The 25,269-nt window shown below is 34.4% G+C and overlaps 1 protein-coding gene across 1 annotated transcript in view; it reads right to left on the bottom strand.

The window, feature by feature from the left end:
* The window catches only part of LOC114331924 (serine protease 53), a 96,814-nt gene that overhangs the window by 24,273 nt on the left and 47,272 nt on the right, over positions 1-25,269 (bottom strand). Inside the window, exon 5 of the mRNA XM_028281616.2 lies at positions 1,984-2,053. Within this exon, the coding sequence (XP_028137417.2) occupies positions 1,984-2,053 (70 nt within the window). The remainder of the gene's footprint in view (positions 1-1,983; positions 2,054-25,269) is intronic.

Consider the following 25,269-nt stretch of genomic DNA (forward strand, 5'->3'; position numbering starts at 1 on the left):
CACCACGGACATTGTCCATTTTTTTCGGATCCTGAAAAAACTAATAAATATTTTATAGTTATTTTCCTAACAAGTGCAGAAAGTCATTCTTTTCCGCACGCGACTGCAGTTTGCCGAACGACGCGAAGTGGGATTTCGGCAAGCAGTCGAGTGCGGAAAAGAGACTTTCTGCAAGAGTTAGGAACAATATTTTTTCTAAGAGTCTTTAAAAAATTACCAAATTTTATACAATTAATTTAATTAATATGAAAATACATACACAAATTAATTCTTTGACAAGGTTGTCAAAACCAAACTTTCAATATAATTAGTTAGCATGACGACGATCTTGGTTTCCATGACGATGATTCAAAACGACTGTTATTGTCTACCGATTTGACTTTCGAATATTATGTCAAAATAATTTTATTTCATCGAATTGTCGCGTTAATTTCATTAAAACAGAAACACAATAAGATATATTTAAAATAAATTAGTAAATAAAATCTAAATATTAGTTTATTGCATGTATTATAATTACTTTAAGGCCATATTAACATATCTAAATGAACACGCGTGCGGAAAAGTAAAAACCACGTGCGGAAAAGTAACACGCGTGCGGAAAAGTGAAACTTTCTAAACTAAAATGCGTGCGCGAAAGTAGACATTTTTGCACGCTCGTAGAAAAAAAAATTAAACGCAGAATGAAAGCCTAAATTATTATCGAAGGCCGAAAGGCCCTTAGAATAAATAAAAAGTTTCTTTTGAATGAAATATTTGAAATTAAAAATCACACTACATTTTCTCTTGGCTTTTCACCCCTGTAACTTATTAAACTAACCGTACAGAAGTTTTCAGGGACTTTCGGCCCTCGGTAATAACGTAATCTTTCATTCCACGTTTAAATTTTTCAAAAATACTTATTAGTTTTCTCAGGATTCGAAAAAAATGAATCACATAGCCTACGTACCCATCCCCTTAATTGCTACGACGAAAGCTATAGTAAGTCTACAAAATTTAGCAAACAAATGTGTTTTTTGTTATGTGTGATCTGTGAAATTCTTTAAAACCCTTTACATAATATAATATACCAGAAATTTCAGGGTAAGGCTTATTTCTTCCAAAGATATCGTCGTTTCTTAGAGCGACCTCTTTGCGAAAAATTTTCAAACACGATTATCTCGTTGCATGGGTCGATATGTGAAATGATTAATATAATTTCAAAGTCGTGTGGACTGTATATTTTTATAAGTTGGGTGATATGTGTGAGACTGGTAAACTGTCATGAATGGGTGTTATCTTTATAAATTTTCAAATCAGATGGTATATTTTTTCTGACAGGTATTTTTAATTAAAACTTTAGTTCACCTCATTTGATGAACTATCGGAATTCGATATAATCGATATTGGAAGAATATTAGAAGAAATATGGTTCATCCCATTAAAGCACCTCAAAAATATTTAAAACACCATTTTAAACTCATCAACTTTAAAATATGTGTTTGAATTTTCAACATACATAAATTAGGTAGATAAAATTAAACTACTAAAAGACTTTTTATTTAGTATGGTTCGCAAATATATTTTAATTAGTAATCCACATAATGTATTTGGGAACGATTTCCGAAAGGGAGATTAACTTTTTGCGGCTAATATTGTAGATATTTCCCATTAAAATTAGTAGATAATATAAAAATGAAACAACGGTACCTATAGTTTCAGAACTATATTAGAAGAATGTAGTGTCAGAACAACTTTTCCAAATAACTTTTTTCGATATCTCTAACTCGAAGCAAAATATAGAAAAATCGCCCAGTTGGTGAATTCGCAGGAGGCCGCGTTTAAAGTTTAAATTCCAGTTGACTATCTTAAAAAATATGAACCATCTGTATAAATGTATGACTGTACAAAATTTTAAATCTGTATTAATTTTGATAGCCGAAATATGGGGGTGTCTTAATCTTAACTCCGACACACTGTATATATTTAATAAATAAAACTTACCATAGGTTGTTGCTAATAGCGCAAATAAAACAAAAACCTTAAGTCCCACCATATTTCTAATTATAAAACTCTAAATATCTACTAATTCTTTTTTTATATACAGTTCAAACTGAGTGAAATTTACTATGTTAATTAAGGTAATGATAACAACAAGAATTATCAGATCATGTAAAGTACAATAAAAAGAATGTGTGTGTACTTTGTCCGCACGTAAGGAGTTATACTTCTATGATAATATAATCTAACATCAAATTATGATTTCAACGAAATCAATATACCTATCTACTTTAAACACCTTTTTTGTATTGTATTTAAATATTAAACTTATTTTAGAAAAAAACAAAAAGAATACCAAAAATTAAAAAAAAAGGATATGACTTTGTCCGGATTTGAACAGGGGGACCTCTCGATCCCTAGGCAAATGCACTACCGATCAGCTACCACCGTTTTTGTATTCAGTCGATCATTTCTCGGACATAATTACAATCACGGTGACAGATACATTAATTGAAAATAAACATTTTCAATAATGCTTATTAGGAGGAAGACAAATCCACAGACATAGAAATTATAATAAATATATTTACTAAAAACACTAATAATATATTTTTTTCAAGCACACCTTATTTCCGCTACATAACTTAAAAGATGTAGCGACTAATAACATACTGTCGGTGTGCGCATGCGCCAGGGAATGTAAAAATTCGCCCTCGTGCCTAAAGAAGTATAACTCGATTCATCATCATCATCAGCCTCTCTCAATCCACTGCTGGACATAGGCCTCCCCTGTTTGTCTCCAAAGTGTTCTATCTTGTGCTTTTTGTATCCAGTTTTTTGTTGTCTTTTGTAAGTCGTCTTGCCATCGTATTGGTGGTCTTCCTCTGCTACGTTTATCGGCTCTTGGTCTCCATTCAACTAGTTTACGAGTCCATCTTCCGTCCTTCATTCTGGCAACGTGTCTAGCCCATTTTCATTTTAAGTTACAGCTTCTTTCAATGACGTCTATGACTTTGGTCTTAGCTCGTAGATCTTGGTTTCTAATCCTGTCTCGCAGAGTGGCCCCTATCATTGATCGCTCCATTCTTCTCTGCGCTACTCTTAGTTTTTGTGCGTTTTTCTTTGTGAGCGATAATGTTTCTGCACCATAGGTCATCACCGGTAGCACGCATTGGTCGAAAACTTTTTTCTTCATGTTAGTTGGAATGTCACTCTTAAAAATGTCCCTAAGAGCTCCGTATGCTGCCCATCCTTGTATTATTCTTCTGGATACTTCTGTTGTTTGATTGTCCCTACCTGTCTTAATTTCGGGACCCAGATATACATATTTGTCTACCAGTTCTATTTGTTCATTTTGTATTTCAAGGTGTTTACTTGGTACTAAGTTCGTCATATATTTTGTTTTTGTTATATTCATTTTTAAGCCTATTTTATGACATGCCGTACCAAGTTCTTCCATTTTCTTTATTTGTCCCAAATCGTCTGCAATCAGGACTATATCGTCTGCGTAGCTTAGGTGGTGTAGCATCTCTCCGTCCACATTTATTCCTTTATCACCCCATTCGAGGGTTTTGATCGCTTTTTCTAGAGCCGATATGAAAAGTTTAGGTGACAACGTATCCCCTTGACGGATACCTCTTTGGATTTTTATTTGTTTGCTGTTAGCGTGTAGCTGTATCGAGCTTGTCGCATTTTTATATATATTACATATTAGCCTCGAATATCGGCTATCAATGCGGCTCTCGTTTAGTGCTTCTATAACACTGTCGAGTTCTACTGAGTCGAATGCTTTGTGGAAATCTACGAATGCTAAAACTAAGGGCTTGTTATATTCTACGGATTTTTCGATGAGTTGTTTTATTGTTTGGAGGTGATCGTTGGTTCCAAAGTTTGCTCTGAATCCAGCTTGTTCTCTACTTTGATACAGGTCTAATTTCTTGTCTAATCTTGTGGTGATTACTCTCGTGAAAAATTTATAAAGATGGTTTAACAGACTGATTAGTCGATAATTTTCCAGATCAGTTTTTTCTCCTTTTTTGTGCAGAAGAATTGTTTTGGCTCTATTTCATTCAGATGGTATGGATTTCTTTGTCAAACATAGATTAAAGAGATCTTTTATTTTTCTCATTAGAGGTTCACCGCCATAGCTCGATTGATATTGATAAATTGCTTGATTTATCGCTGTGTCTAAACGACGCTTTTTAAAAAACAAATTGCGTTGATTTATAAGTTATTTATGAGTTTTCATATCTCGCTAATTAAAAATGTTAAGCTCGTTACAACAGTGGGCGGAAATTGAATATGTTAAAAAGCGCGGATAAGCGTGGATCTTGAAAAAGCGTGGATAAAAAATGAAATTTATTTAGGTACGAACGAACCGGTATTAAATTGGACAATATTTCTCCCTCTCCTAGGCGCTACAGAACAAGTCGGACTCTGGCCTCCTCTTGATTCCGTAACTGTGGTATTTTTCAAGGGATAAATGGTTGGCTAATCGCCCAATCCTATTTTCGCAGGACCATTTCTCAATTCCTGGTCGGCCTTGACACAACTTTCCACTGTGATTGTTTACCCAATCCGATAATGTTGCTCAGGTTTGCCGATTAGCTCAATGTGATTAAGCCACTCGTCTTGGGGGTGAGGATAAGAATTAAGTAGAAGTGGCTAGGGGTATTATTAGGAAGCAACACCTTGTATTTCGCATCATTTCTTCTTTGAACCCCGGAAAATATGAAGCCATACAAATTATACAATAATTACAAATGATACAGTGCGACAATACTCCCCTGAAGTTTTCTTTGAGCATTTCAGAGTGTCGAGGAGTATTGTGGAAGATCACCGTAAACTTGGAACTTCCCCTTGGTACTTTTCAATTTACTTCTTAATATTTTCTTTAGATGTGTCTTTATTTACGTCTAGTAGTGTTGAATTACGATATCACTGGGGTAGAAAATAAAAAAAAATACGAGAAATTAAATATATATATTTTCGTCATTAAAAACAATTGTCCCTTTCACTTTTATTGTAAAATGTGTTCATTGATCCAGTTAAGAAAGTTGGCTACATTGGTGAATACATCAGGGGCTCCCCTGATATGGTAAGGAGTAATGATCCAAGTGGTAATACCAATGACAACATCATTTTGGGTAAGAGGGCTACCGGTATCTCCATCGCAATTATTAGCCCCATTTGCTAGTACAGTACACATGCGCAAAGGTTGCTCTTTTCATTCAAAATACTATAATCTTCTTCCAATATCTCGTCAGGAGCTTGTTTGCAGTGTTACGGTTTTTTTAACCTTCACAATTCATTTATTTATGTTAAACTAAAAAATATTTAAATACTTGAAACCCCCCTGGTTACGCCTATGGTAGTTCCTTTAAAACAGTTGCTTCGTTCGCAACAGGTTCTGTTCTGTTGAGTTGTTTTAGGAATGTCTGAGAATATAGAACTGTGTGTGTCTTTTTCTGGCTCACGGTCTTTGTGTAGGTTCTTGTCGCGTAACTGAGTCAACCATGGTGTACTTCGATGTTCGTTTGGGGATCGAATGACATGGAGGTAAGACGGAGGACATCCGGTCTGGCCATCTTCGTTTTGGTCTTGACGACAGTGCTCGGGATTGCAGAATTAAGCTGTGTTTGCCAATCCTTTTTCCATCGGTGAGAAAATACGGTCCAAGTTTATGAAAACTTATCGTCTGAAAGAGTTTTTGCCAGTGACGGATTTGGGACCGTATATTTTGTAGTGCCGATGGAAATTTTAGTTCGTTCCGAGCATAACCTCAACGACCCTTATTCTCTTGTGGCCACCTAACACCAACAGGTAAATATCTTTAAAGCTATATTAGGCTTATTGCCTCTAATATTTCTACTGTCTCGTACAGTCCCTACTGACAGTGTAATTTCTCTTCTTGGTAGGCCAATTCCTTGGGGACATTTACCACGACACCTAGCAACTAGTCACCACGAAACCTGGCAAGTAGTCACCACGACACCTAGCAACTAGTACCTGGTAACCAGCACCAGTAATCAGCTATAGTAACCGACATCTAGTACCAGAGTTAGCAAGGACGGAGAAAGTCAGTACCCTTAAATATATTTCTTTTTTATAGATACCATTTTTATATTCCATAGTGTGTCTGTACCTACAATTTTTGTACAGATCTAGGTCCTTCCTCTATATTCATTGTACACCTGGATATAGGTATAACCGAGTAATCACCGGGTGTATATGTTACAGTTCAAGTTGATTATCCAGTTGGAGTTGACTCCAACTAGTTGGAGTCAACTCTAACGGCTGGTTTCAGTAAAAGTTGATTATAAATATAAAATGAAGATTTATATTCAACATTTACTAGTAAAAGTAGACTCCAACTAGGAAAAGTATACTCTTCCCAATGCCATTTAGTAAAAGTTGATTCTGATTCACACAAACAGCCGATTCTAGAAATTAAATGTTACTGAATATGTTCAAATTAGTCTTTGCTGTATCGTCGCCCCCGTTAGGTAAATTACTCCGATTCGAATTTTTTGCACAAACTTACTCAAAAAGAGGTCCTTATAACAAATCTACTGGGTGCCGGGCAGTACCTTGATCGATAAATTGTTTAAACATTTTTTTTAGACAAATTCACAAAAATAATTTTTTCACTTCGAACAATTTTTTTTTAGATCATTTGGGTTATTCTGAGCAAAAAAATGTATTTTGTGATTTTTGTCTAAAATTGATTGTTGTCGAGTTATACGCGATTTAAAATTTGAAGAATGCGAAAATAGCCATTTTCAAGGCTTAATAACTCGGTTAAAATCCATTATTATGAAAGTCAAAAGTGACCAAATCAAAGTTTATAACCCCCTCTACAAGATCCAGCAGAAATTTTTTTCACTATTTTATTACTAAGCTTTATCTTTAATTATTAACAATGAGCGCTAAGTGCGTATTAGGCGGCCGTCAATGGTGAATGCTAAAGAGATGCACCATTCCGGCCGTCCAATGGTGAATCTCACTCGCACTCACATTGACGGCCGCCTCAATACACGCTTAGCGCTCATTGTTGATAATTAAAAATAATATCTTATTAATGAAATAATGACAACAATTTCTTCAGGATCTTATAGAGGTAGCTTTAATCTTTGATTTTTTTAGTTTCTGACTTTGATAATACAGTGTGTCCACGGATGGGGTGCCCAAGAGGAAAAACTTTTTTATTTTCAATTTTAGCGAAAAATGTCATTCTTGATAAAATGTTTTACTTGTTCTAAAACCCCATAAAATGAAATAAAATTCAAGTTTTTCAAATCTTGCTTAATTTTATAGCCAATTTTATGTAAATCCCTATAAATTTTTGAACTAAGTTCGAAACCCTGAACTAAGTTCGAAATTGTAAGAATAATAACTTAGGAGAACAACCCTTTCGCTTCTCTGGATTATGAAGCCATACTTTGTCGTTCTCCTTGAATCATCAAATTATTTATTAATAAATTAATAATTATTAATCCAATAATTTTAATAATGAAATTTAACACAAGATAAATTCTTTATTGAACGCTTAACAATGTCGAAAAAAAAATGACAATTCGCAAATTATTTATCGGAGTTGACAGTTACTAAGCTACATTGTGGCTTGGCAACACTAGATTATTGTTAAGATTTCGAACTTAGTGCAAAAATTTATAGGGATTTACATAAAATTGGCTACAAAATTAAGCAGGATTTGAAAAACTTGAATTTTATTTCGTTTTATGGGGTTTTAGAACAAGCAAAACTTTTTATCACGAATGACATTTTTCGCTAAAATTGAAAATAAAAAAGTTTTTCCCCTTGGGCACCCCAATCGTGGACACACTGTATATAATATCGTATGGCATTTTTGCCTTTCGGACAGTTCCGGTGCCAATTACATCTTTAACCCTGTTTCAAGTAACTAGTGTCGATGTACACTAGCCCAGGGGGACCGACGGCTTAACGTGCTCTCCGAGGCACGGTGAGACGGCTCGTGTCATTATTGGAAATGAAAATGGTTTATCTTTGGCAGGGCTCGAACCCACGTGCACTTTCGTATGAGGCCAGCGATTATGCCGTTACTCCACGGCCACTCGCTCGACTTTCACAATAATTATCTTTAACCGAGTTATTAAACTTTAAAAATGGTTATTTTGGCGTTTTTCAAAATTTAAGTCGCTAATAACTCGACAACAGTCAATTTTAGAGAAAAAAGGCCCAAAAGATCTAAAAAAAATTTATACGAAGTGAAAAAATTATTTTTGCGAATTTGTTAAAAATCATTGTTTATCGCCAAACGTCACTAAAATTATCCATTATTGTACTCATTTGCCCTCATTTTCGGCAGTAAAGTAACACTTTATTGTATTGAAAGAAGAATGTTACTTTACCTGCCGCGATTATTAATCAAATTAACCGAGATTGAATGTAAGTGGTCAATGGCAGCAATCGATTATTTATTTGAGTGAAATTAAAATTTATTTACTTTAATTATTAAAAATATTGTACAAAATTTATCTTAGAGGAAAGTCGCCAATTATGGAATACCATTTTGTTTTGGGGATATAAAATAATACCTTTATAGAAATGAAAACAATTTAATATTATGACACATCAGTCATACATTTTTATGTAGTAATTAAAAGCCTTCTATTAAATATCTTAATTAACAAAAAAAAATCAAACAAAAAAACAAAATCCCAAATGAGTAACCAAATATGGAATAGGTACCCATATATGGAATATAGGCATAAACCAACATATCAATAGCAAAAATATACATTAACATCTGAGATCAAACAAATTTAAATAAGAAAATTGTGAAAAATGAAAGAAGTAGCTTAATTCACTTGCAGACATCACTTATTCATGTATGAAACTCTGGACCAGCACAATCATAATGAGCCCACTTACACTTAATCCACTATTCCATAATTAGGCACCAACGACTGTCCATGTTTGGATTTGTACATTAATTCAAACTAGTATCAACATTTTTTCAAGTCGTAATGTTTTAATTACAGAAGGTCATAAAATATCAAAATAAAGGTACTATTGATATACGAAATAGCATAACAAGTCTGTATTCATGCATAATAACCAATAATACTCGTTGAATATATTTACCTTTGAAATTTTCTGCGAGACGATAAAACAAAACGCGCCTGCCAGACACGTATCGTTCGCGCATCTAACCCAGAGGTCTGAATACGATAATAAAGAGAGCGACTGAAATAGAGGATGGTCTTGTAGTGCGCTTCCAACTTATATTTTCGGAGAAATCAAGGAATTCCATATTAGGGCACTATTCCATATTTGGTTACTTTCCTCTATTATTAATAGAATTTATGTCAAAAAGTAAAATTCTGTACTGTTTTGCAATTATATTCATACAAAATAAATCAAAACTTTACAGATTTAGTAATTAGGTAGGTATACAATATGCAAACGTCATCTGTCATTACTGTCATACGAATTTTAACGACCCCCCTACAAAATACTGAAGAAATTTTTGTTATTATTTTATTACTAAGCGGTTATTTTTAATTATTAACAATGAGCGCTAGGAGCGTATTGACGCAGCTATTAATGTGAGTGCGAGTTAAATGCACCATTGCACCATTTTGACATTTAAAAATTCAAACTTCTGTCAAACCACAAAACTGTCAAAACTTTTTTTGTAATTTATTGCTCACATGTCATCACCATGACAAGGCGAAATTTCTTCTTCTTGTGGTGCTTTCTCCTTTAGTGGAGGTTAGCGACTACACTGGCAAATCTGTCTCTGTCCAATGCGGCTCTAAACAAAGATGTTGAATCAAGGCCGGTCCAGTCTCTGATATTTCTAAGCCATGAAATCTGGCGCCTACCGGGACCCCGTTTTCCTTCAATCTTACCTTGGATGATCAGTTGCGTGAGGCGGTACTTTTTTTTCTCATTATGTGTTCCAGGTAGCTAACTTTTCTGACTTTAATGATTTTTAGCAGTTCCCTATCTGTACATATTCTCCTCAGAACATATTCGTTGGTGGTGTGGGTTGTCCAAGGTATTTTCAAGTCTCTTCTATAAAGCCAGAGTTAAAAGGCGTCCAACTTGTTCATCAGTGTTTTGTTGTGTCCAGATCTCCGTTCCATACAAAAGTATTGACCACACATAGCAATGCAAAACGACATCCAAGCCTGATATTAATGCTACTGTTACAAAATAAGCTTTTCATTTTCTATTCTCGCTCTTGACTTCTTGTTTATAATCAAGTTGATTGTTGAACCAGCAACCAAGATATTTGTACTGGCTTACGTATTCAAGCTGTTGGTGTTTCACATATTTATTGGAAGGGGTAAATTTTTGTTCCTTGATATTCTTATAACTTTGGTTTTCGCAGTATTGATCTTCATCTCCATTTTTTCACAACTCTCAGTAACCCTATCCAACAGTATCTGCAGACTATGGTCCGAATCAGTCATTAATACTGTGTCATCTGCATACCGGATGTTATTTACTCTCTGCCCATTTATCCTGATTCCCTCTGAAGAGTGCGATAAAGAGTTCGCAAATATTACCTCAGAGTAGACGTTAAAAGTATGGGTGATAGGACACAAGCCTGTCTAACACCTCGTTGTATTTCAATTGGCCTTGACGTATTACCATTGGTCTTTATGATTGCTGTCTGTTTCCAATAAATAGCCTCTATAATTTTAGAATCTCTTTTGTCGACTCCGATGTCGTTCAATCCTTCTAACAAGGTCTTGTGCTTCATCCTATCGAACGCTTTCTCAAAATCTATGAAACAGATAAAAAGGTCTGCTTGCTGATCTTTGTATCTTTGTGCCAGAGTTTGAAGAGAGAATATTGCTTCTCGTGTCCCCATACCTTTCCTGAAGCCAAATTGTTCTTGACCGGTGACCTCATCACATTTTTTATAATATATTCTGTTCTGTATGATACGCAAGAAAAGCTTCAGAATGTTATTTAATAGACTTATAAGACGGAAGTTCTGGCATAATTTGGCGTTCTTCTTTTTAGGCAGTGGTATGAAAACTGATTCAAGCCATATTTTAGGGATAGTCTCTGTATTGTAAACATTATTAAATAGTCCAAGAATAAGATCTAAGTTTTCCTCGTTGATTAACTTCAATAGCTCAGCTGGTATTTCATCTTTTCCTACAGATTTGTTGTTTTTTAGTTGACGTCCATTAAATCCAATATTTCCTCTGTCATCCATCTTTGCTTCCGTGGTCGCTGTTTTGTGAGCATTTCAGTTGCCGTTGCAAGGGCGTGTCTGATTTCCTCCCGAAGGCGAAAGTTAAGGATGTTTAATTATATGAAAGTGTGCTAAAAACAGTGCGAAAAAGTAAAACCGATTTAAATTACATTGTTACTTCAGACACACTTTAAACCCTTCATGTACTGCTATCTATATTATATTTACAATTTTCACACAATAAAACCTTTACATTTTACATAATATGAGATAGAGTAGATAAAAATTATTTTTGTGAATTTGGTTAACAAAAATTGGTTAAACAATTTTTCGACCGCGGTACCGCGTGACACCCTGTGTATTTGTTATAAGGATTGTTATACGGATATATTTCTTTGAGTAAGTTTGTGCAAAAAATCGAATCAGAATAATTTACCTAACGGGGGCGACGTTACAGACTATACTAATAAGTAGTTGAAACGGTCAAAACAAAGAAACGCACACTCATCAAAAATGCACTTGAGATTCTCGTATAATCAACATTTACTGAATCGATCCAGGAAGAGTCAACTCCAACTAGTAAAAGTTGATTTAAATTTTTAAAATCAACTTTTACTGCTCGTTTCAGTTTGAGTTGACTCCAACTAGTTGGAGTCAACTCTAACTGAGAATCAACTTGAATTGTGACATATGTTTTAAATTGTACTTAGTTAATTCCACGGGTAGACTTACAGAGGTAGGTATTTGAGGGGTTTTCGTTAATCTAAGGTATTTGACACTTGATGGTATAAATTATTCACATTATTTTTGGTATAATAATATTAACGGTACGATACATATCTGAGTCTTGCTGAACGGAGGTACATTTTTATTATTCAGGTACATTTTTACTATTTTTATTATTCGACATGTGCAAGTACTTGGAAAGGGAAACACGAAACGACCGTGCGCGAGTCGCGTAAAAATATTGCAACTATCTTAAATAATTCATATTGTCAATTGAAATTGTCAAATTGACGTATATTTCATACCTTCTGTCATTGACGCAGAAAAATTATATATTGCTCCACAATATTGATATGATATGCAATTATTATATAAAAGTAAATTTAATTAATTGTATTTTGCTTGCAGTACTGCATTTTAATAACCGATTTTATTTACTACATACAATTGTTTACGTTTGCTAAACATAACCTGCATCTTATTTTTTCTTCTTATTATTTTTTTGGACTATGGTCTTGACAATTATCCAGCAACCAGGACTAATATAATTGGCCAATATAATTAAAAGTGCGAATAAAAGTACAGAGCGCAGAAATAGAGGTCGCTTTGCCGAACTTGCACGGTCCCAATATTTATATTGACCATGTTCCTAGGTATTAAGTTGTGATAAGTTAGGGTTTTTTTAGTCTTACAGTGTTTTATATTTAATAGTCTGAGTAGTTCAATAGTCACTACATTTTTCTAATATTTTACTTCATTTTCTGTTTTTCAGTTTATGTTCAATAAATATTTGTAGTTATAGGTTGTTTTAATGCTCAGAAATAACCGGGTCGCCTTCTACTAACCCATAATAAATCCCTGAGATGAGATAGAGAGATTAACTGAGAATTTTGCATTATATATTGTGGAATATGTACCTATATTCATATTCATTTTATTTATTCAGTAACATCTCTCGATCTTTATTTTCTGTACCAGCAGTCTAAAATTAAGTGAAAGTTAAATTTGATTAGGCTGATTTTTAAAGTTATTCTCCTTACCATTGTAGCTTATAAGAGGCAAGTCTGAGATGTAGCCTAAACTGTTCAGTCAGGCAATAAGCTGTCGCCATATTCAACAAGATCAGCTGATCCATTAGTTTCTGCTCCTTGCTCGGGTAATTTGGCGACTTTAACGGCATCGTTAAATTTCAAAGTTTGCTTTAGTGCGACATTGTTGGCGCCACCTCTAAAAAAATTAAAATTAGCTATAGTTGATTTTTTAACCAAGAGGAGTAAACTAAAAAGACAGATTCACACCCAAGAAATTTACTGGAAAAGTTACCAAATTCATCTTCTTTTTCCTTGATCATATCACATTTCGATGATAATCCTTACATATTATCCCATATAGCACACAACGTCGGATGTACGTCCATATAACGTACATTTAAAGTCCAAACGTCCATGGACCAAAACTGGACGTACTATGAACGTACTGTAACGATGAGTGATACTCATCGTCACTCTATAATATGCATTTCAAAATATTTATTAGGAAAAGCAACTCCCAATAAGTATGCAACCAAATATACTTCAGCGTGTAGTAGGTATTGCTTAGATTTTTAATAAGTATTTGGACAAAGTTGGTGACTTTTTGGGGAATTCGTAATCTAGAAGTTGGTCCGTGTGTCGATACGGCTTCCGGCTGACGTGTTTGTCATTGCATCGGGGAGAGCAGGCCGTCACTTAATTTTCAACTCTTGTACAGAAGACATCTAATCTCCGGTGGCCATTGCAAGAATTTACCTTTTAGTTGAAAAAGTTATAAGATTAATTTGCGTTGGAGGAACTTTTATTTTGTTTTGGGTTTTGTGAAGAGTTTGAGGAGAAGAGTTTTTTGTTTCCAATACTTTTTTGAAGAGCAATGGGTATATATTAGATAAATGTCTCGTAGCTATGGTTTTTCCTTGGAAAAAAAATAGCCCTTTATTCATTGTCAATATCTTACATATATTATCTTTATATGAATTATTACTCTTCAATCATCATATTTGCAATACTTCAATACCATCGCACTTATGTTTCTACGGAAAAAAAGTCTTTCATTATATTTCCGGTTCAAAATAAGTTTGGAATCAATGATCATTTTCATTTTCTCCTTTATATAACTCCATATAGTAATCTTTGATTACAAGATCCACATTTACTTGTCCAAATACTTTCTTATATTCGTTTAAAAAGATTTTTCCATTCAAGAATAATCAAGGTCAATGAACTTCAAGCATGTACATCAAACTTCATTTTTTACTTAGATTTCTTCTCTGTCAAGTTCTGATAAAGTGATACACCTTTTTTGTCGAGGCCCTGTTTCTTGTATACTCAAGGACAATCAGCTGATCAAGGTTTTTTTTATTATTTTAGCCACTGGAGAAAAAGGAAATTAAGTCACCGTTTTGTTTTTGTTGGATATGGAATAAGCAATCAGTTTGGGGTTTCTTTTGGTTTGGATTGGGATTATTTCTGTTTTTTTTTTGGAATCAACATTGATTTTTACCGGTACTAGTGAGTACCTCCTTATCGGACCATCCGTATTGTGGTTGAGTATCTCCCCAGGATTGGAAAACCGGAGGATACCTACCTGGCTCTCCCATCATCAACCTCTCAAAGAGTTTGGATAAGCCACCGTCCCTACTTTTGTAGAAGCGACAGGTTTTTATTATAAAATATACATTTTCAATTCTTTTAAATAACTTCTTGCAATATTAATTTTTTTTTTCAATAAACTAGAAATAACCTTAATAATCATATAAACTCATTTTTTCTAAAATCACCATTTTGTAATATTCAATCATTTTTTTTCCAACAAGTTTTATCTGTTTTTTTTTTTGGAATCAACATTGATTTTTACCGGTACTAGTGAGTACCTCCTCATCGGACCATCCGTATTGTGGTTGAGTATCTCCCCAGGATTGGAAAACCGGAGGATACCTACCTGGCTCTCCCATCATCAACCTCTCAAGGAGTTTGGAGAAGCCACCGTCCCTACTTTTGTAGAAGCGACAGGTTTTTATTATAAAATATACATTTTCAATTCTTTTAAATAACTTCTTGCAATATTAATATTTTTTTTTTCAATAAATTAGAAATAACCTTAATAATCATATAAACTAATTTTTTCTAAAATCACCATTTTGTAATATTCAATCATTTTTTTTTCCAACAAGTTTTATCGTTCACTGTTCGTACCATCCATTTAAAATAGTCCGGGAATTATAAACTATATGTTAAGGTGTTGTATACAATATCTACGGTTTTAATTCCTATTTAATAACCTTTATTTCAGTTAACAGGTATTGTACTCAGGGTTATCACTTAGGTCAGATACGAGATTGTCAACCAATACTGTAACCAATATCCGTATTACATTTTTGTTTAGGTAAATAACTTGTGATTCCCAATAACTGTCTTGATATAACTAATTAAGTTCTTTGTTTTAATTTTTTTTACTGTAATCTCATTGTCGACAGGAGCGTACTTTTCTAGTACAACAGGTACTGGTTAGCTAGTGTATAAATTGTATATAGGGGTATAGGTATGCATATTTAATTAAATTGGGTTGTACATAAATATATGTTTTATTATGCTACCATTTTTTAGTATCTATTAAAAATATTAGTTAGGTGTAGCAATATAGGTCACACGGCGAAGAATTCATTCAATCCTTCCCTGGCGCTCAACACTACTTCTGAATATCTTCTTGGTCTATAGTTCTTTTCCTTTTCATTTCGTTCCGTATTTTAATTTAGTTTCTTAACACTCCAGTACTTCATTAGGTACCGTCTTATTTTGGGCGTGCAAATCCTCTCCTGAGTCCACTTGATACAGTCTCTTAATTATCCAGCTAGCCTAGTTTCAGGAAACTTCCATAACTAAGTAACTACCCCCTTTGAAGCTATATCTATTCTGCCACATCACATCCTCTTTTCGTTACAATTGGCGCTCGCCAACGTGGAGCCCAGTTTTCAGTAAGACAGTACCTTTATTTTGTTGCTTATTGTAAATTTTTCTAGTAAGTATCTTTCTGGTCCATTGTTGTATATTTTGTAATTATATAGAGATATTTTTGGGTTCTTTTTGTACGTTACTTGAAAAAATAAACTAGTGCACTTATATTGCTGTATTGGTACTATTTTAACTTAATGTAAATTAAAATTGTAAATCTTGAGTAGGATAATAGTTGAACAGGTATATTGGTTTGACATTATTTCGTTCTGATCGGTTTGGTGATGCCTGGGTATTTGTTTTGAAAAATTTTGATTGATTTGTTTTGGTATCTAGGTACTTTACTTGATTTTGATCTAGTTATTCTACTACAGTCTAAGTCCTAAGATCTACTACAGTTTTGCTAATTTATTGCCCTCTATACCTATATATAACTTATAAAGATTTTATTTTTTCTATATACATTTGCACTTAAACATTTACTTAAATTATTTTAAATATCTACCCCAAATATATATCTCGGTTATATTTGGTTTGTCGGTTTATTAGTTCGTTGGTTTAGCAGCTCGTTTAGTAGATTGTCGGTTAATTGGTCGTTAGTTTGTTGGGTTGGGTTCGGTTTGTTGTTGTTGGGTTGGGTTCGGTTTGTCGTTGTTGGGTTGGGTTTATTGTTACTAATTCTTTCCCTATCACCATGTGTACCTTTCAGCCAGAACATTTGTTAGGTAAGGAGTTAGATTATGAGCTGAGGATAAGGGAAATAGAGGTTGAAGAAGCCGCTAAATGTGATAGAAAACGCAGTCTATTGCGTGGTGCTCTTAAACAGGAGCAAGGAAATAGGAGTTTCCGTCAAATTTCAGCTGCAGCTATTCCTTTCTTGGAACAACAACAGGGAATAAATGAGACAATCGAGGATCTTACTCAAAAGATATCCACTTTTAGAGGGACTGTCCATGATAGCATGTATTCTAGGTACATTTCACGTCTAGCTCATATCTCTGGTCGTGTCCATTTATTATGTTGCTCAGATGAGGAGCGACAACTTTACAAACGCTCTATGTCCATTAAGATTCTCAGTCTAGAAGGTGAACTCGATTCTCGAGTAAATCCTATAGCCACGTCCACCCCTGTTTCTTCGGTTCAAGCCGCTAATTCCTTGTTACATCCCAAACCTGTTCAGGTACATAAATGGGGAGTATCGTTTTCTGGCGAAGGTCATTATGACCAAGTTATTTCATTTTTAGATAGGGTAGAATGTCTTCGTGTTTCAAGAGGTGTGAGTGAGGAGGATCTTTTTTCAGCTTCTGCAGAATTATTTAGAGGCCATGCTTTTACGTGGTTTATGAACAACCGTGGTAGCTTTACCACTTGGACTGATTTGGCTCAGAAATTAAAATCAGATTTTCTGCCTTATTCTTTCCAAACTGATCTCTTAGACCAGATCAAGAATCACAAGCAGAAACCTGGAGAATCAGTGACCATGTTTATCAACACTATGTTGGGCATGTGTAGTCGATTAGACACTCTTTTGACAGATAGTTCTAAAATAAAAATAATCTTAAAATGTTTGTTACCCTTTTACCATGCCCAATTGGCACTTGTTGATATAGCCACTATCGAAGACCTGACAGATAAGTGTAAACGGTTAGAGGAAACTCTATCCTGGTCTTTTCATCCTCCAACAACATCTAATTCTGGTGCTGTATTTACCTCTCACTCCTCCAGGAATCGTTCTTGGCAATCTAGACCCCATACACCGAATGTGTCTGTGACTACTTATTCCTTTTCTTGCTGGAATTGTCAGGGGGTTGGTCACGCATTTCGTTCACGGTTGTGGTAAAGATAACACACTAAAACGTAACTGTTTTAAGTGTTCGGGAAACGAGCATGCAGAGGCTCGTACCCTGAGCGTTCCTCAAACAGCAGCCCCATCAGGGAATATGACCGCAGCTGTAGACGAAGCTTCAGGTCCAATACCTGCCAGCAGCTCGAACACACCCTCTCAGGAAGGAAGAAACACTTCCAACCGGAGACCAGCACGCAAACCGAAGTCAGGGAAAAAGTAGTTGGTAGCAACACTTTAGTTGACTCGTACGGTTCGCTTGATCGTAGATTATCCCCTCCAGTCTTAAACTGGAATTTTAGTAATAAGCATAATCAAGACGAGGAAACAGTTCCAAATTCTATACCAGGTTGTACGTTTGTAAATAATAATAATATGTCTATGTTAATACCAGATAATTTTGAAAATAAATCAGATATTTTGGATTTTGATATAAATTCGTTATTAGTTAGGAAACATAATGATAACCGACCTTATCTTGAAATTGAAATTTTAGGACAATCTTGTTTAGCTCTATTAGATAGTGGCTCTAACATTTCTTTAATAGGTTCGTATTCGCTGAAATTGTTAGAAAATACTGATATTAATGTTATGCCTATTTCTTCTCTGCAAGTCTCTACTGCGGATGGTGCTATCCAGTCAATTACAGGTAAATTTTACACAGAAATCGTAGTTGCCAATATTCGGAAAATGATTACATTTTATGTTATCCCTTCTGTTAAAATTCTATAATTCTTGGCATGGATTTCTTAAATGCATTTAATAGTACATTAAACTGTTCAGATTTTTCGTTGTTTATATCTTCCTTTAATGTCGCAACTGTAAGTGCCATTCGTGAGTTCTCTAGTTTGTCTAGCTTAGAACAAAACCAGTTAGAGAATATTATCTCTAAATTTTCTTCTATCTTTTCCAAAGATAAATTAGGCCGTACACATTTAATATCTCATACTATCGAAGTGAACACTTCAACTCCGTTTAGACAATATCAATATCCCATACCTCAGGCATGGCAAGCAGATTTAGGTAAAGAAATTGATTCGATGCTCTCTCTAAACATTATCGAACATTCAAATTCTTCATATTGTTCGCCGTTATGGTTGACGAAAAAGAAGGATGGATCATTCCGAGTCTGTTTTGATGGTCGTAAACTTAATAGTAGGTATCACTACTAATAGAGATGCTTATCCCAACCCTCGGATAGATATAATTTTGAGCAAACTTCAGAATGCCAAATATATCTCTTCTATCGATTTATCCAAAGCCTTCTTACAAATTCCGTTGAGTGAAGAGAGTAAAAAGTATACTGCTTTCGCTGTCAGTGGTAAAGGTTTATTTCAGTTCGTCACGATGCCTTTCGGTCTAGTTTCAGCTCCTCAAACAATGTGTCATTTAATGGACTTGGTTATTGGTCCACAACTCGAGCCATTCGTATTCTATTATTTAGATGACATCATAGTTGTTACTCCTGATTTTTCTTCACATATTGAAATATTGGAGAAGTTATTTTCACGCCTTAAAGAGGCTAATCTCACTGTTAATTTAGAGAAATGTAATTTTTGTCGTCCTAATTTGAAATTTCTAGGATATGTTGTTGATAATCAAGGTTTGAGAACAGACCCTGATAAAGTAACCGCTATTAAGGACTTCCCCATTCCTAAAACTACTACACAATTACGTAGGATCTTGGGCATGTGTGGTTACTATCGTCGATTTGTGCCTTCTTATTCTACTTTATTATCACCCCTTACTGACCTCCTTAAGAATAGGAAAAAGGGCCAGACTATCACCTGGACTCCTGAAGCTGATGAAGCATTTCATCGCATTAAAGAAGCTCTTACCAGTGCTCCTGTCATGACTTCACCTGATTTCAGTGAACACTTCTACCTCATGACGGATTGTTCAAATACCGCTTCAGGTGGCGTACTCTTTCAGATGAAAGATGGTTCTGAACACTCCATAGCTTATACTAGTAAGAAGCTTAATAAGGCTCAGAAAAATTATTCCACTACAGAGCGTGAACTCCTTGCTATTATTCACGGCTTGGAGGCTTTCCGTTACTATTTAGAAGGTCGTAAGTGTACCCTTATTACTGATCATAGTTCTTTACTCTGGATGCATTCTATGCGTAACCCATCCCAACGTTTGTCTCGATGGATTTGTAAGTGGTCAGCCTTTGATTACAATATCGTCCACCGTAAGGCAAATGGTGTTGTAGTAGCAGATGCTTTGTCTCGAACGTTTGATGTCAATCTCCTTGACTTATCCACTTTAGTTCCGGATACATGGTATCAAAAATGTTGGAAAGGGTTACTCAAGCACCTGATCAGTACCCTGATTTTAAAGTAGAAAATAATATCCTTTATAAGCATGTCGTTAGTTCAGTGGAAGCTTTGTCTAATATGTCTGATTGGAAAATTGTCGTCTCAACAGCAAACAGGGATGAAATTCTTCGTACCTTTCATGATAATGTGACATCTGGTCATTTTGGTTCTTATAAAACATTTAGTAGGATAGCAGAATTATATTATTGGCCTGGCATGCGCAACTATATCAAGAAATATATATCTAGATGTAGAGTTTGTGCTACTTGCAAGCCAAGTACTATGCCACAAGCTGGATTAATGGGTACTTTTAGGAACATTGACTTCCCATGGCAGATGATATCCATGGATCTAATTGGACCATATCCTCGTAGTTACAATGGCTATACCTATTGTTTGGTGGTTGTGGACTACTTTACTAAATTTCCTCTAGTTTTTCCTCTTCGGAATGCTACTGTCCCCGCCATTGTGAAATATTTGGAGGAACAAGTCTTTTTGTTGTTTGGTGTCCCCCAAATTGTGTCTTGTGACAATGGTCCTCAATTTGTGTCTAAGGCCTTTAAGGATCTTCTAACCAAGTACAAAGTTCAGAAAATCTTTTATAATGCTGCATATCATCCGCAAGCTAATCATAGTGAGCGAGTGAACCGCAGTATTGTAACAGCGCTTAGATCGTACACCTATCCAGATCACAGAGCTTGGGACCAGTATATTCACTCAATAGCTCAAGCCATAAGAACTTCGGTCCATGATGTTACTCAATGTTCTCCAGCTTATCTGAATTTTGGTAGAAATATTGCTTTGTCTGGTGATTATGTTGGTTTAATTTCGGACAATTCCATAAATCTCCCTCAGATCTCTGAGAAACTCCATCGTTTAGATGATCTTCAGACTTTACCTCCAATATTTGCCGACATCAGGAAGAAGTTAAAATCTTCTTACCTTAAGTCACAGAGTCAATATAATTTGAGGAAAAGAGATTTGCGATTCTTTGTTGGTAATCGGGTATTGAAACGGAATTTCGTTAAGTCTAGTAAAGGTGATGCTATTTCTGCCAAATTTTGTCAGAAATATGTCCCATGTGTTGTCAGTAAAGTAATCTCTCCTTTAATATATGAACTAAAAGATAGTTCGTCCAACAGAAAACTTGGTCGATTTCATATAAAGGACTTACTACCAGATAATACTGTCAACAACTTAGCATCTTCGTCGTCAGAAGAAGAAGATTAACTTAACAGTATTGATTAAGTTAATTCCTGTTTCTAAATTTCGGAAATACTCGATTGTTAAACTCGAAATACTCGAGGTTAATGATTGGATTTTGATTTTAGTCACCAGATAGGGACTCTATGTTTTATCTATTATAGTAATTTTTCTAGCTTTCCATATTCTATGTATCTGAGATTTCATTAGTTTATTATTGAGATTTAGCTTAATTTGGCTTATTATTGAACTGGTATGGAACTGTTAACACCTTGTATGTGATTATGCTTATATATGTCATCACTTGTAGATTAGTGTATCTACCAAATATGTTTAGTTTTGTGTTTATCTGGTTTTGTGTTTAATTTTTAGTTTCTACTGGAGAGTTACTAAAATGCTTAGTATGATTCCTTGATACATTAGCTTCTTATGGTCTAAAGAAGTTATCGCGATATTTGATTGGTAAATACAATTTGAGTATACAGTGTGAGTCCAAAGTTATACCCCATTTGTCAAATATGCAATTAAGTTGATTGAGATAAAATTTATGATATAGACTATGAAACCATTTCGTTATTCATCGTATTGAATATTTATGTTGAATATTTATTAGGAAAATGGTTTGCTAGCTTGGCTATGCAATTACGTGGGTTCGAGACCTGTTGCTTATCGACTGTGCACCTGATAGGAAGCAGATTTCATTACTCACAGTTTTGCCTACTTCCAAGCCATACCTTAATTAGTTCAGATGCTGAATCTTTATGATAGAATGTTTAATCATCATTTTAATCATTCACTAGACATTCTTATTCAATTTTCAGTTATGATCATTCTGAAGAGATTTTGTCATGGGTAAACTTGTCTGTTTATTGAAGGTATATATATTCTTCTTAGTTTTACTATTTTATGGCCCTGATAATAATGGCAACTTCTTGGATATCAGTCCTATGGAAATATTGTAGCTTTTGTATTCACCAAGGGATCATTTTGTTCGAGCATCATCTTTCCTAGGAATTAAATTTTTTTTTTTGGTTCATATGTACCTTAGAGTCAGGATCAATATCCTGTTCTCTGTGAGTAACTAGGGAACATTCTCATAATCTGCAGTTTCTTTAGAAATTGATCTACCTGTTCTCTAGTATTTCCTTTGTTGGATTTATTTATAAGAGTTATTAATATGTGACTTCTTGATTTATTTCACGAGAGATGATTCCGAAATATTGGTTAGCTTCTTCTGGCCATTCTTATCAATCTGTTGTAGCTATAACTATAGTTAGAGAATCCCAGAGTAAGCTAACTTCTGTTACGTCAACTATTCGATTAGGTACCCTTAGATAGATCCTCCATTGCATCTGATACAATCCTGATGATCAGTTGAATTAGGTTCATGGTACCCAACATGTAATCATTATTAGCGCATTTAGTGTGAGGTTCTAGCGTTGCTTAATAAAATCTGCCTAATTGTTCCACCTTGGATATGCTTCCATATAAATCTGTTGTCCACTGTCGGATCAATTTAGGAGAAAAGGCTTGCTACAATAATTTCTTTTCTTGTCAATAACTCTTATATTTATTTTGATATATGCTATGTTCTATGTTGGCTTATTGCGAAATGGATACGAAATCTACCAATTGTTCACTTTTGATATGCTCTATTTAAATCTGTTGTCCATCGATGGAACAATTTTGTATTACTCGTCCCATTCGACATTTTTTTTAGATTAGGATTTATCTGAATTATGTAATTTAGGAAAGGGTTATAATAAACATTAAGTATGTATGTTGGTATCATATGAGATATATTGGGCATTAAGACAACCCCATTTACATGACTCATAATTTGCGGTTAGGGATAATCGATCGAGTCAGCTGTAAGTGGGAGTAAGTTAGTCGTCGTATAGGTTATATTGAGTTTGTATTCGAATATTGTTGTTATGGTGTTCTTGTTGACTATAATTTGGGGTTTTATTTAAATCTACTAAATCAACTTGAACACAATTTGGTCTTTAGGGTATATGTCACAGAGGACTGGTACTATGAGTTTGGACGGTGTCCAACGATAGGTTAGTTTATAGTAATGTAGTATTCGTAGGTTCTTATTATATTTTAGATATTTGTTTTGTTCACGCCTGTGTTGGATCCCACAGCGTGTGATTTTTCTCTGTGGATACTTGAGTTGAGTATCTGTATGGGTATATATATGTATAATAAAAAAAAATTGTTCATAAGATCAATTTTTTTTTTCTTACAAGTAATGGGGGAATGTAACGATGAGTGATACTCATCGTCACTCTATAATATGCATTTCAAAATATTTATTAGGAAAAGCAACTCCCAATAAGTATGCAACCAAATATACTTCAGCGTGTAGTAGGTATTGCTTAGATTTTTAATAAGTATTTGGACAAAGTTGGTGACTTTTTGGGGAATTCGTAATCTAGAAGTTGGTCCGTGTGTCGATACGGCTTCCGGCTGACGTGTTTGTCATTGCATCGGGGAGAGCAGGCCGTCACTTAATTTTCAACTCTTGTACAGAAGACATCTAATCTGCGGTGGCCATTGCAAGAATTTACCTTTTAGTTGAAAAAGTTATAAGATTAATTTACGTTGGAGGAAGTTTTATTTTGTTTTGGGTTTTGTGAAGAGTTTGAGGAGAAGAGTTTTTTGTTTCCAATACTTTTTTGAAGAGCAATGGGTATGTATTAGATAAATGTCTCGTAGCTATGGTTTTTCCTTGGAAAAAAAATAGCCCTTTATTCATTGTCAATATCTTACATATATTATCTTTATATGAATTATTACTCTTCAATCATCATATTTGCAATACTTCAATACCATCGCACTTATGTTTCTACAGAAAAAAAAGTCTTTCATTATATTTCCGGTTCAAAATAAGTTTGGAATCAATGATCATTTTCATTTTCTCCTTTATATAACTCCATATAGTAATCTTTGATTACAAGATCCACATTTACTTGTCCAAATACTTTCTTATATTCGTTTAAAAAGCTTTTTCCATTCAAGAATAATCAAGGTCAATGAACTTCAAGCATGTACATCAAACTTCATTTTTTACTTAGATTTCTTCTCTGTCAAGTTCTGATAAGGTGATACACCTTTTTTGTCGAGGCCCTGTTTCTTGTATACTCAAGGACAATCAGCTGATCAAGGTTTTTTTATTATTTTAGCCACTGGAGAAAAAGGAAAGTAAGTCACCGTTTTGTTTTTGTTGGACATGGAATAAGCAATCAGTTTGGGGATTCTTTTGGTTTGGATTGGGATTATTTCTGTTTTTTTTTTGGAATCAACATTGATTTTTACCGGTACTAGAGAGTACCTCCTCATCGGACCATCCGTATTGTGGTTGAGTATCTCCCCAGGATTGGAAAACCGGAGGATACCTACCTGGCTCTCCCATCATCAACCTCTCAAGGAGTTTGGAGAAGCCACCGTCCCTACTTTTGTAGAAGCGACAGGTTTTTATTATAAAATATACATTTCCAATTCTTTTAAATAACTTCTTGCAATATTAATATTTTTTTTTCAATAAATTAGAAATAACCTTAATAATCATATAAACTCATTTTTTCTAAAATCACCATTTTGTAATATTCAATCATTTTTTTTTCCAACAAGTTTTATCGTTCACTGTTCGTACCTTTCATTTAAAATAGTCCGGGAATTATAAACTATATGTTAAGGTGTTGTATACAATATCTACGGTTTTAATTCCTATTTAATAACCTTTATTTCAGTTAACAGGTATTGTACTCAGGGTTATCACTTAGGTCAGATACGAGATTGTCAACCAATACTGTAACCAATATCCGTATTACATTTTTGTTTAGGTAAGTAACTTGTGATTCCCAATAACTGTCTTGATCTAACTAATTAAGTTCTTTGTTTTAATTTTTTTTTACTGTAATCTCATTGTCGACAGGAGCGTACTTTTCTAGTACAACAGGTACTGGTTAGCTAGTGTATAAATTGTATATAGGGGTATAGGTATGC

Source organism: Diabrotica virgifera, chromosome 1 (assembly GCF_917563875.1).
Source record: "Diabrotica virgifera virgifera chromosome 1, PGI_DIABVI_V3a".
NCBI lineage: Eukaryota > Metazoa > Arthropoda > Insecta > Coleoptera > Chrysomelidae > Diabrotica > Diabrotica virgifera.